At 38.0% G+C, this 12750-nt stretch overlaps 1 protein-coding gene and 1 long non-coding RNA gene across 2 annotated transcripts in view; one reads left to right on the top strand and one right to left on the bottom strand.

The window, feature by feature from the left end:
- Nucleotides 1–12750, top strand: part of LOC310751493 — a 164085-nt gene that overhangs the window by 19495 nt on the left and 131840 nt on the right. The gene's annotated exons all lie outside the window — the stretch shown is intronic.
- Nucleotides 70–12750, bottom strand: part of DGCR8 (DGCR8 microprocessor complex subunit) — a 29124-nt gene continuing 16443 nt past the window's right edge. Inside the window, exons 9-14 of the mRNA XM_083590047.1 lie at nucleotides 12491–12573; nucleotides 10237–10337; nucleotides 9350–9456; nucleotides 8334–8461; nucleotides 4735–4848; nucleotides 70–3966 (exon numbers count right to left, since the gene is read on the bottom strand). Of these exons, the coding sequence (XP_083446173.1) occupies nucleotides 3883–3966; nucleotides 4735–4848; nucleotides 8334–8461; nucleotides 9350–9456; nucleotides 10237–10337; nucleotides 12491–12573 (617 nt within the window). The 3' untranslated portion in view covers nucleotides 70–3882. The remainder of the gene's footprint in view (nucleotides 3967–4734; nucleotides 4849–8333; nucleotides 8462–9349; nucleotides 9457–10236; nucleotides 10338–12490; nucleotides 12574–12750) is intronic.

The raw sequence follows: 12750 nt of genomic DNA, 5'->3' as shown, positions 1-12750 counted from the left end.
ATCGAGAATGGTATGATTTATAGATATATTTAATGAAACAATGACCTGCAGCACCAGTTACTCACAGCATCTTATGCAATATCAAACTTTATTGCTCAAAACTAATGTTTGTGGGGGAAACAAGTACTTAAAAGACCTAACACACAGGCTCAACGATAGAGGCTTCATAGTTGTACCAACTGACCACCGGCATTGAGAAACTGCACTCAACATACAATCCATACAGCACCCAATAACATTGAGTTGGTCACATTAACTTTAAAAATACAATATTGTAATTGATCACTGCAAGTTGTTCCAAATGGCTGACTTAATTTGGAACCATTTCTACAACAGCTATTTCCATTTTCTGACCAGAACCAAAGAATTACAGACTAGGGCTAGAAAGGATACTTTTGTTAAGTGTGACAACCATTAGAATAGCATAGATAGATACTTGTTTCCAGCAGCTGGAAAGCCAAGTGCTAAAACAGTTAATAAAGCTTAATTGGATGTTTTAAATGGGTAGTATCCCCCCCCCCACTTATGTTAGTAAATTTCCACTCAGTATCAAACATTCAAATAAGAACCAATTTTTATCTTTCAAAAAAAAAAATCACATCTGTGAAGAAGCACATACTAATATGTAATGCAAAAGCTATCCCTAGAGGATGGAACAGCTATTAGTGAAGACCATCCACAATATTGATTTACTGAGAGAAAAAGAGGGCTTGAAACAGTTTTTGCTTTAGGCATTGTTAGGACTGAAACCATTACAGTTGACTAACTAGGGGGAAAAAATCACACAAGTTACAAAACAATTTTGGATGTCAAATCACGCTGCATAAGTACTCATGCAGAAGCTGAAATTAATGTAATGATTTACCCTCTTATCATAGCAGCTTATGCTCATGTGCAAATGCAAGACTGTTACACTTCAAACAAAATAGTAAACATCAGAAATACAATACTTCACAGTGACAACAGTAGTTACATTGTTTGTTCCAGCAGTTATTGCGCTTTGCCTGAACATTTTGCCGAAGAGGCTACAGCACATCAAATACTTTTTTTAAGAAAAATGCATAATTTGTACTAGCCTTTGGTTCACAATGACACATCTGGATGTTTAAGGGCAGTGGTCACCTTTTGCAGGATTCAAATCTTGGCAGACTGAGGTAAGACTAAATCAAGATGGTCAGCGTGGCGAACACTTAAAAGAATGAGGCATCTATGGATATATATGCTGCAGGTACCCTGCAAAACATTCTGATTTTGGAAAATATATATGCAGAAATTTGTTGAAAAAGTGCAGTCAGAAGTAGGCTTTTTTTTAAAAGCAAGGAATGCACAGATGTAAACACCTACTTTAAAAGGCATAGAAGAAAGCCTATTTGACTTTTAACAACTTTTAAAGTACTACATCAGTGATGGACAAAGATGAAGACTAAAGCTAGATTTTCTGTAGAACAGAGGCAGTGCATTTAGAACTATGTCCTACTCATTAAACAAATTGCGACCATTTTCAGATGTGCTGAATAAAGTTCCAAAATAAATTCATTCTGTAGAGAACACAAGGATTCTTTGCATAAAAACATGAATGAAAACACTTAAGCTTGAATAAAGGCTATATCTCAATGTTAGCATGGGCTCACTACTGCCAAAATTACCAAGGGTAAGCATAACATACTACAATAAGAGGCTTCCAGCTGGGAGCTTTCAAGTAGTCTGCTTCCTCTGGTTCATAAGACAAAACCCTATCAGCTGGGGCACACAGATGTCCAATAACATTTCATCAAGAGGTTTTCAGTATTACCAATTTATGCATCACAGGCTGCCTGCTCTTGGTAACTGGTGGCAAGAAACTGGGTGAATCAAAATGGCTGTGCCAAGCAGTAATGTACAATGCAGGGAGCATTTAAGCATTTTGCAAGATAATTTGATTAGGATCAGAAAGGTAGCTTTGGTGGAACACTACAGTTGAGTTAGCATATAGTACTAGACACCACCCAATTAAGTTACCACCTGACAAATCTGTGTATACCCAATGTCAAACTGAGTTGTGTAACGAATGTATGGCACTAAGAACTGTAGAAAATCTGCATTCCGAGTGGGAAGCAATGAAACTTGACATATAACTGGATCAGGCAACTCAATTTCTGGCACTCTAGAATGCCCTTTCATGGAACCTGTACAACCCATCTCAAGTGTGAGGTGGGACCCTGGGCCTACTTCCTCCTAAAAGGTCTTGGAACAAACCACTACCACTTCAATTGTCTCCTGCTGCATTATTTTCTTGTGACTGTTGCAGCAGACATCTAAAAATGAGTATAACTTAACAGATATCCACTGTAACATACACAGTAACATACACAGTACTAGGAGATACCTTAGCAAAGGGCCTGAACTGTAGTATTTCTGGAGTGTAAATCTTAAGTGTAGAAGTATTTCTGGACCACACTATGTTTTTTTAGGGCCATGTGTTAGCTATTCAGTATCTTGTAGCGGATATTGACAGCTTAAGAAACTATATAAAGACAACAACTTGCATATTCATATTCTTTATTTCAACTCAATACAACTTATGCAGAAGATCTTATTAAAGTCCTCTGATGTACCCCAATTTACATTCTAATAGTTTCCATGCAGAAACTACTCTGCAAATGCTAAACATTTAATAAAACAAAGCCAGTGACAACTTTTTTTGAAAATGTTAAAACTCTTCCAGTGAAGAATGCTTCCAGTGATTTTCATGACTGCCATTAGTCAATCCACAAAGGAAAGGGTTTTTCATGTTTGTTTAAAGGTAATAGGGTGCATGAGATTGAAGTATCAATTAGATCTAGCTGCATTAAATAAAAATATATATACCATAAAGGGAGATGCAATTAAATCTCTATTTTAATTGTTAGAACTGTCAGTATATTTTCAAACTGTTTTCAAGTGGGGTCTTAAAAATAGAAGGAAATGCAAATTACCAAGCACCATCACTGCTCACGCTCAGTTCATCCTAATTAATTGTGGAGGACTCTCTCAAGACCAGAATAAAAACAGGCTGCAGAGCACTGGTGCTTAGTCATCCACTCCCAATCACCTGTAATTAATTATGGTAAAAATAATTAGAAGCTATATACTCCTTTCCAGTTGTCTTTTATGTAAACTATTATGGTTTTTCCTATGTTTCCCTATCTTTTTCTTTTTTTAAAACATTTTAAGTAAATATAGCCAGCAATTTTGAAAACAGAGACACACTGGTGCTCAACACTGCAGGTGCCGTTCTTGCTGTCCAAAGACCACGGTACCAGGATATTAAAAATATTATGCCTGCCAAAATTCAAAAACAAGCAGCACTGGCCTAATCTTAATGGCATTAAGGAACATTGCTTTCCACTTTTCTTCAATGTAGTTGTCAAAAGTGTCTTATCAGTGCATATTATTTTGTGCTGAAATGCAACAAAGCTCTTTTTGAGAAAACAGTTGTCAGCATGTTCATACGAGAGTGTGTACAGCTGTATTCCTATATTATACATTCACTCCACTCTTTACATAGACATTCTGGATTAATCCTTAAACATATCCATTCAAGACAGCATAATAGTTTCAAAAGGGATGGGGGAGTGCTTGCTTCAGCTTATCCTGTGTGAACATGCTTTTCTGCCCACTTCTATACATTGACCCACACAGATTTTTGCTGTCTTGTATAAATGTATATTTCAGAGGTTTTTTAAAAAACCCCTCAAAAGTTCAGTACTATTGCCCTGATTATGCAAAAGAACAATGCATATTTGAAGCAGCTTGGATTGTTACATTATTTTGCATTCTGAAGCAAACCAATTATTAATTAAATTGGGTGGGGGGGACTAGCTTTCTTCACATGTTTTATTGCTCCCCAATTATTCTTTCTGATCACACATCAACAGTACACAGAGGCTCGCTGCCAGGTTGAGCAGATTCGACAATTGTCATCTTGGGTTTCTTTCGAGTTTCCTCCTTAAAGATATAAGAAGCCAACCATAATTATAAGCAAACTTGTACACATAGATGGTGTCAACATTCTGAAAACATTTCAACAGATCAAAAACCAGAATTTTCTACTTTTAGCCCCATGGCACCCTAATTACTAGAAGGAAGAGATTAGCATCTATATTGTGAAAATGCAGGACACAAAGGCTACTTTTTAGTGCAAGTCTCGATGTTCCCTTTTGCAAAGGGAATCTGAAATTGATCACAGATGAAAGTGTGGCAACTCCCCTTTCACACTTAACCTCTGATTTGGTGGGGGAAGATTTTCTTTTAGTGCTTAATAGCAATCAACCTATGCCTACAGAATACTTGCTAACTGAGAACTGAATTACAAAGATTAGAAAAAGAAAGAGCAATAGTCTAAGCAAGTTGTTTATACTGATGGGCCGTAAGGGAAAACTGACATGCCAACCCCCTGTGACAGCCACATTTCCATGCAAGAACAAAGACCAGTCATGAAGAAAAAGAAGTCATCACAGCAAGATTATAAACAGTCACAACACAGGAGATATTTCAAAGTGTTTGCATCCTAGATAACCATAGTGACCTTTGTTTGAACAGTAAGGAATTTGTTAACTGAAAAAGCATCACAGAAGAATAAAAACTAGTTCTTTCAAAATTTAACTTTAAATTTCTGCAATGCGTATGAAGTCAAACTGTCAAGAAATATAAACACAGCTTTCATGCATGTTCTCAGAATTGAACAAATTTTAAAATTAGTAATCATGCACTTACCCTTTCTTGTGCCAACTTCTTCATTTCTTCCTGTAACTTGTTCAGGATGTGCAGATTTGGCTTGTTCTTTTTGGCATACTGCTGAAGCTCTATCACACTTTTATCAGACGTCTCCTGTATCACAAAGTATCACAAAGACTAAAGAGCTCCCATTTTCATCAATAGGAAGATTATTTTTATAATATTTGTTTAACTTGCTCTGCTGAAAAATGTGACTAAATTTGACCCCCGTTTTCATCCGTGATGAAAACTGAGACAGTACAGCACCTTTAAAAGGAAACTACTTATGTATATGCTGATTTTCACTATATGTTCTGACACCTATTTTCTACCTTCATCCCTCTTCTTGGGTGGGAACATTTTAACAATACATCTTTTGGCTCGTGATCTAATAATGTGCCCAATGCCTCTATCGCATCGTTATGTGCTATGGTATGGCATCTACAGACACAACACAAGTGTTAGTACTCATGAAAGAAAGGAATATGTTTAGTCTCAAAACACTGTTACAGAATTGGTATGGATCAAACATTTCCTTTAACAAGATTTTAACAGAAAATACAGTTTTGCACCCACACTCAATTAATAGCTCTTTCACTTTTTTCCTTGTCAGTGTGTGGGAGCCCTTCATTTTTGAAGAAGCACAGGGTTGTATCTAACTTATACTAGTAGACCCATTGAAATCAATGGACCTAAGTTAGTCCTGCCCATTAATTTCAATTTACTCTGGGTACAACGAACACAGAATACAATCCATAATTTCGGTGGTTCAGTATTGGCCCTCTCTGCCCCAACCATGGTAATGTATATATCAACGTCGGCATATTCTGTCCCTAAATCTGCCTTTGTTGTAGTGCCTTAAACTTCTTTCACAGAATCACTGGGAGAAGTAATATGATTGTCCTATAGGATAATCTACACTGAGATGTACAAGGGGACTGCAACCCTGTTGATTCTCTTGAACCTCTTGGCTTTCAATACCATAAGCCACTGCTATCTTTCTGTATGGACTGCCTTGCTATAAGTTTGGTGTTATTGTAGCTTCAGTTCTTTCTGGAAGTACTGGGCCTCTGGGGTGCCTCTAAGTTCTAGCTCAACTCTATTGCTTTTCAACATTACATGAAACCACTGGGAGGTCATCTAGAGCAGGCATGTCCAACCGGTCGATCACTGAGTGTCCCTGGTCAATCGCATGATCCTGATTGATCGCCCCCCCCCCCCCGAAAAAACACAAAAAATGCTCAACAACTTTGGTCAAAGCAATGAGTAGGTCACTGCCAGTTTTTTATAGTGGGAGTAGATCGCAGTTGGACGTGCCTGATCTAGAGGCGGATGATGTGTCACTGTATGCACATTGTCTCTATCTGCTAATCCCAGAGAAATTATGCAAAGCTTGTGAAGTCAGTTCAAGAACGGATAAGGGAAAACAAGCTAAAATCCTGAGAAGATGGAAGTACTGAGAAGAACACCCATCTGGATAAATTGTTTGGCTTTGTATAGTGTTACAACTCCTCTAGAATCAGGTACATCATTGGGATGCATTTCTAGATCTACTGTCATCTACAGAGGTGCAGGTGACCTCAGAGGCTAGGAGTGCTTTTTTCCAGCTTAGACTGGTTTGACAACTGTAAATCTATATGGAGAAATTGGACCTCAGTTTCACATGCACTGGTTATGGCCAGACTAGCATACTGTAATGCTGTCTGTGTAGGGGTGACCTTGCAGATAATCTATAAAAATCAGCTGCCAGAACACTTGTAGGGGTTAAGCTGTTTTGTTCATATCATACTAGTTTTGCATGAGTCGCACTGGGTTTTTTTTACTCAATTTCAAGTGCAGATATTAACCTTTAAAGTCTTGAATGGTTAGGGACCAGGTTATTTGTAGCACCACCTATACACATATGAAACTATCCAGGCCCTAATCTCAGGTCTACTACTAAGGCTGACCAAGTTGGCGAGCGCTAGGGACAGGGTTTTTGCAATGATGGCCCCAGGGTTGTGGAATTCCCTCCCCTGGTAACTTCACTTGGGTCCCCTTTCTTGTAACCTCTAATTCTTTGAAGACTTTTTATTCTGGCACACTTATTGCTGATTCCTCCCCCCGCCCCAGCCCCTGTATATGCTTTCATCTATTATTAATTATATTTCACAATTGTTTTGTGGTTTTAGCTGTTTTATTGTAAGCCACCTTGTGGTGGCTTGCTTAGATATTAAGTCAAAACAAAAAAATGTTTTCCTTCCAGTAGCACCTTAAAGACCAACTAAGTTAGTTCTTGGTATGAGCTTTCGTGTGCATGCACACTTCTTCAGATACACTGAAACAGAAGTTGCCAGATCCTTCTATATAGTGAGAAGGTGGGGAGGGGTATTACTCAGAAGGGTGGTGGGAATGGGTGATTGGCAGATAGCTGTGATGAGCCTGTTGACGACTCTTAATGACGTCTAACATTGTATATGCCATCAAATGCCAACAGTGTCCTTCAGCTCTCTATATTGGACAAACAGGCCAAACCTTACGCCAAAGAATAAACGGACATAAATCGGACATCAAGAATCACAAGACAGAGAAACCAGTAGGAGAACACTTCAATCTCCCAGGACATTCTATACAAGATCTCAAAGTAGCTGTATTACTACAAAGGAATTTCAGAAATAGACTGGAAAGAGAAGCTGCTGAATTGCAACTCATTACCAAACTTAAAACCATGGAGAGACCTGGCCTGAACAAAGACATTGGATTCTTAACTCATTATACATGACAAAGCCATTTTTCACCTTCTCACTCCTTGCTTTTTCCTGTAAGACCTATTGCAGTCATTAAGAGTCGTCAACAGGCTCATCACAGCTATCTGCCAATCACCCATTCCCACCACCCTTCTGAATAATACCCCTCCCCACCTTCTCACTATATAGAAGGATCTGGCAACTTCTGTTTCAGTGTATCTGAAGAAGTGTGCATGCACACGAAAGCTCATACCAAGAACTAACTTAGTTGGTCTTTAAGGTGCTACTGGAAGGAAAAAAACTTTTTGTTTTGACTATGGCAGACCAACACGGCTACCTATCTGTAATTAGATATTAAGGTAATGCATAAATACGGGAGAAGAAACCACCCTGGAGATTTTGTACTTTCATTTTGTAGGATGAAACTATTTTCATAAATACATGGCAACATGATGGAAGTATGGTATCCCTCAAGTTGCACCCGTTCTCTTACACACAGGTAATGCTGTAAGGGCTCTTCCTCCTGATCTATTCAGCCTGCCAAACTGTGCCTAAAACTTTAAGAATGTCAGGACACTAACTGTTGCAGCAGCTCATGTGAGGAACCCTTTCTGGGTTGGTGTATGCATGTGCTCCCAGATTAGTGTAAGCATTTGTAATACATGCGCAGTGTAAGCATTTGCACTCCCTCGTGGGTCTTTGCTGCATAAACTCAACTTAGGGATCACGTTAGCATCTTTGCAACACAGCAGTCCCAATGTTAAGGAGTTTGCAACCACGACATTTAAATAGCATCATTATGAGGAATTGAATTTAAGTATTGCATAGCTTTAATAAGACGACAGAAAACAGAGCAAAGCATACATAACTTACCTGCTTAACCATCTTACTGCTCTCTCTCCCATACATGCGCAATAAGGACCCCCAGTTTTTCACATGTGGATGAAGCAGCTGAAGGATTTTCTGAGATGCCAACTGTTTCCCAACTCTCTTGTTTTTGCCTGCATAATCGCCATGAAACAAAGTTTTGGGAGGAAAAACAGGTCCACATCAGAGCTTTCTTAAACCTTTTATAGTAATTGGTTCATAACCATTATGGAAAGTCAAGATTAGGTCCACACTAAGCTGCAATCAGCTCCCATTTAAATAACTGCAACCCAAGACATGACTTTTCATACCAATTTCCACAGAACCTACGTAATTATTTATCTCTCTATTTAAGAAATTTATACTTTTCCGTTATATATCTCAAAGCAGCTCAGTCAGAATGAAATTGAATTTAAAACATCAGAAATAGAAACATTAGAACTGCATTCATAGTGCAAAGATCTCCTGAAATAAAACCATTTTAACCTGGCATTTGAAACCTAATAGGGACTGTGCTTAATGGAAACAAGTTCTATAGAACTTGGCCCACTACATTGAAGGCATGACTCAATAGCAAGAGTCATGCTTCTGGCCCACAGGGGACCACCATTAGCCCTCCAAGCTGATTTAAACTGATCCAACCCAGGAAGATAAAAAATACCAACTGCTTAAAAAGGGGTGTGTGTATGGAAATGTCATCTAATACTGGCAACATTTCACAACAAGATGCCTTTTCTATTCCTAATATTTGTGTATTTCCAATATACAAGTCCCGTATCTCAGGAAGAGCACTTCAGTCTCACAATGCCATGGAATTCCCAGGTGTAGTTCCTAAATACTTAATATCTAGATCCAAATTCCTATCTTAAATAACAGTGGTGTCAAGGCCATGAGACTGGTGTATACAAGAACACAGGTAAAGCACAAAGATCAGGAAAATTAGAAACAAATGCTACACAATCAAGCAGAGAATGAAGAGGAATATTCATCTCAAAGGCTTTCAAACCAGCCATCATACTTACACCAGCCACGCACGGTGTGCTTCCCACATGTCATGACATATTCACTCTTCTGATTTTTACCAGGAATCACTTCAAACTTGATGGATGTGTCACCCATTCCATGGTTTCTTACAGAGATGAAATGGTGTTAGCATACCAAACCACAATGTCTACTTATACCACATGTGGCTAACAGTGTTTCTTAAATAAGAGATCTGGCTAATGAAAAATTATTTTTATTTCTATCTAACCAACAAATCCTGTTTTCTACCCAACATTCTACACATGCTCCTAATATTGAAGTTTGCCGCTTTTGTGCAAAACAAACAACCAGTCAAAAATGAATGTTTTTTTAACATCTTAAAAAAAACCACAAAAATATTGCCAAAGTTAAGCACATTTGCATTTCTCAAGATTTCACTGGAGGAATTAACATGCCGAATGCTCTTCCATTTTAATTAATGTGTCTAAAGTGAGTCATTTGGAAGTATCGTGCCAAAACAAATAATTTAACATGCCTGCATATTTGAGAGGGCAAGCTAAACGATTTGGTTCAGAGTCAGAGTCAAACTTTACATCTGCTTTGTGAGCACTATTACTGAAAAGTATAGCAAATGTATAGGGGGCATGAGAGTTTGTGCTGACTTCTAGGCTCATGTTTCCCATCAGATGGTTCCATGGTCCCACTACTGTTGATGAATAGCTGTCACATGTTAGGGGACTGTCTGTAAGTATGAATTCAAGCATGAATTGTTTGTGCCATTGTAACATTAACAGAAAACAGAATAACATATAAACATAATTTTAATTAGTAAAAAAGCATCCCCCCTCACAACTGCTCAGGAGATTTGAATGTACACTGCGGTATCTGTAATTCTACTGAACACGTTAGCAGTACCCAACCTTACCTTTTAAGGCACTCATGAAGGATTTGATATGGAGACAATAGTCCAGCTTTACTGGTCAGTTCATATACCCGTGAGTCCTCAATACTGATATGGTTAAAATACTGCAACAAAATTGGTAGATCATCATTACTTAAATGGCAAAAAGGAATTCTGAGCCTTGACTTTACAGTTTATGCCTGAAGGATGGAGCTGCAGTACTAAGCAGAACACTCTGCATAGCATTGTGCCATCAAAATTTATTATTTATTGCCATTTTGTGCAGCCTTAAATGAATTCATTGGGAAATAAATGTTTCACTATATAAGAATACCACCACTTTATTTTGCTTTGGCTCCACTTTAGTTAGCAAGATAATTATGCTGGCCACATACTCCATTTTAAGCAAGCCTAAAAGAACAGCAACAAAGATTAATACAGTTTTGGAAGACTATGAGTAAAGCCCTAGATATATATAAGCCTAGCCTTAAAAGATAGTAATATTTGGAAAGAGGGGGAAATGACTGTCATAATCAGTTTATTACAAGTCACACACAGCAGTCAGACAATCTTATCTCAGATAAATAAGCCAAGAAAATGCCCAAGCCTTCTGCCAACCTGCTGCCTCAGCCCAGCACAATAAGCCAGGAACTCTTCAATTAACCATAATCTCTCATTTCATCTGAACCAGAAAACTATTGCTACCAGATTTGGAAAACGTCAGCTCATAAACTAGCTCCAAAAAGCTGCTAAGATCCAGCCTTGTTCTAAAACTGGTAACTGTAGATTCCCAACTGGTAAATGTTCAACTGAAGACTTCTATGCATAACTGAAATTTGCTAAGAAAGAAGGAAATAAGCAGTGATGTGCAAGACTCACTCATATTTCAGCTTATTAAGCAGATCATTTCAGCTTCAAAATTTTGACAAGTTCAATGAAATTTCATATTACCCACTTTCCCCCCTATTCTAGATAACCCAGGAAAATATCTAGGTTCATTGTTGAGTATTTCTGAAAGACTTTAAGTCTGAACATTTCCCACTGTCCTAAGGTTGATGTAGATCTGATTTGGCATTTATATCTGGCTTACATTTAATAAGACTAAAAATGTTGTATTATTTTTATATGCTGCACAAACATCTTAACTCTTCTGAAGAGCAAAGAACGACTGGAGCAAAAATTCAATAAAACGTATTCAGTGTGATTTAACTATTATATTTAAAACAAATTCTAAGCTTTATTTAGAAATAATTTTATTGGACTGGTTGTAAATATTCCAAACCATGACAATTCAACAGCAGATACATACATTTTAAGACACTGGAAATAGGTAATCATATGACATTGCTATCCTATGTACGTCTACTCCAAAGTTAAGCCCTTACTGAAATCAACTGAACTTGCCCTCAGGTGTGTATAGGATTGCAATCTAATTTTAGCATGTCTGAACAGCTATACTCATGAATCTATGAACTTATGTGTTAGAAAATGTTAATCACCTGTTTAAAAAAATATTTGACTACTAGTGAAACTGGGATATTTCCAACTAAGTCATACTCATTTAAATAAACTTTGAGTAACTTGATTTCAATAGGTCTACTCTTAAATGATGAGCACTTGGATATAATCCACTATTTCAAAAGTGTCAGTGTAAAACTTTTTGAAACTTTATCCTCAAAGAGCTTCCATACAGTCTACAATGTAAATAATGCAACTAATTATTAAAAGAACTGCAAAATGCTTCTGTGTGGGTTAAGCTAAAAATAAAAAGGTAAAGGTAGAGGACCCATGACAGTTAAGTCCAGTCGCGGACGACTCTGGGGTTGTGGCGTTCATTTCGCTTTACTGGCCGAGGGAGGCGATGTTTGTCCGCAGACAGTTTTTCCGGGTCATGTGGCCAGCAGGACTAAGCTGCTTCTGGCAAAACCAGAACAGCGCCGTTTACCTTCCTGCCACAGCAGTACATATTTATCTACTTGCACTGGCGTGCTTTCAAACTGCTAGGTTGGCAGGAGCTGGGATCGAGCAACAGGAGCTCACCCCATTACGGCGATTCAAACCACCGACCTTCTGATCGGCAAGCCCTAGGCTCAGTGGTTTAGACCACAGCACCACCGGCGTCCCTCAAGATAAAAATACACCACCACAAAAAACAGCAACAATATATCGCATTCCTTTAAAGTTGCAATCCTACACACACTGGGAAGCAATTCCCATGGAATTCAAAGGGATTTACTTCCATGTTAAGATGCACAGGATTGCATTGTAAAGTCCATACCTCTAGTTCCTCACTATCTTTGGGCTTTTCCTCAGAGGTCTGTTTAACAAAATCAGGAATGAGGATTTCCAGTGTAGCTCGGGCTATGGAATATAATGGAAGGGTTAGGGTCTTGCCAAAATCACATATTGCACAAAATTACATTTCTGACAAATGTCGATGAACATAAAACAAAAATTCCCAACTGTTTTTACAGTAGAAAAAAAGACTTCTATTTTACAATCAACTTGTGTGATAAGCACAGGATGTGTTTATACAGC

The sequence above is a fragment of the Podarcis filfolensis genome (assembly GCF_964270895.1).
Source record: "Podarcis filfolensis genome assembly, chromosome: 16".
NCBI classification, from domain to species: domain Eukaryota; kingdom Metazoa; phylum Chordata; class Lepidosauria; order Squamata; family Lacertidae; genus Podarcis; species Podarcis filfolensis.
Note: the sequence above shows the minus strand (reverse complement) of the source record. Positions and strands in the feature narration are given on the sequence as shown.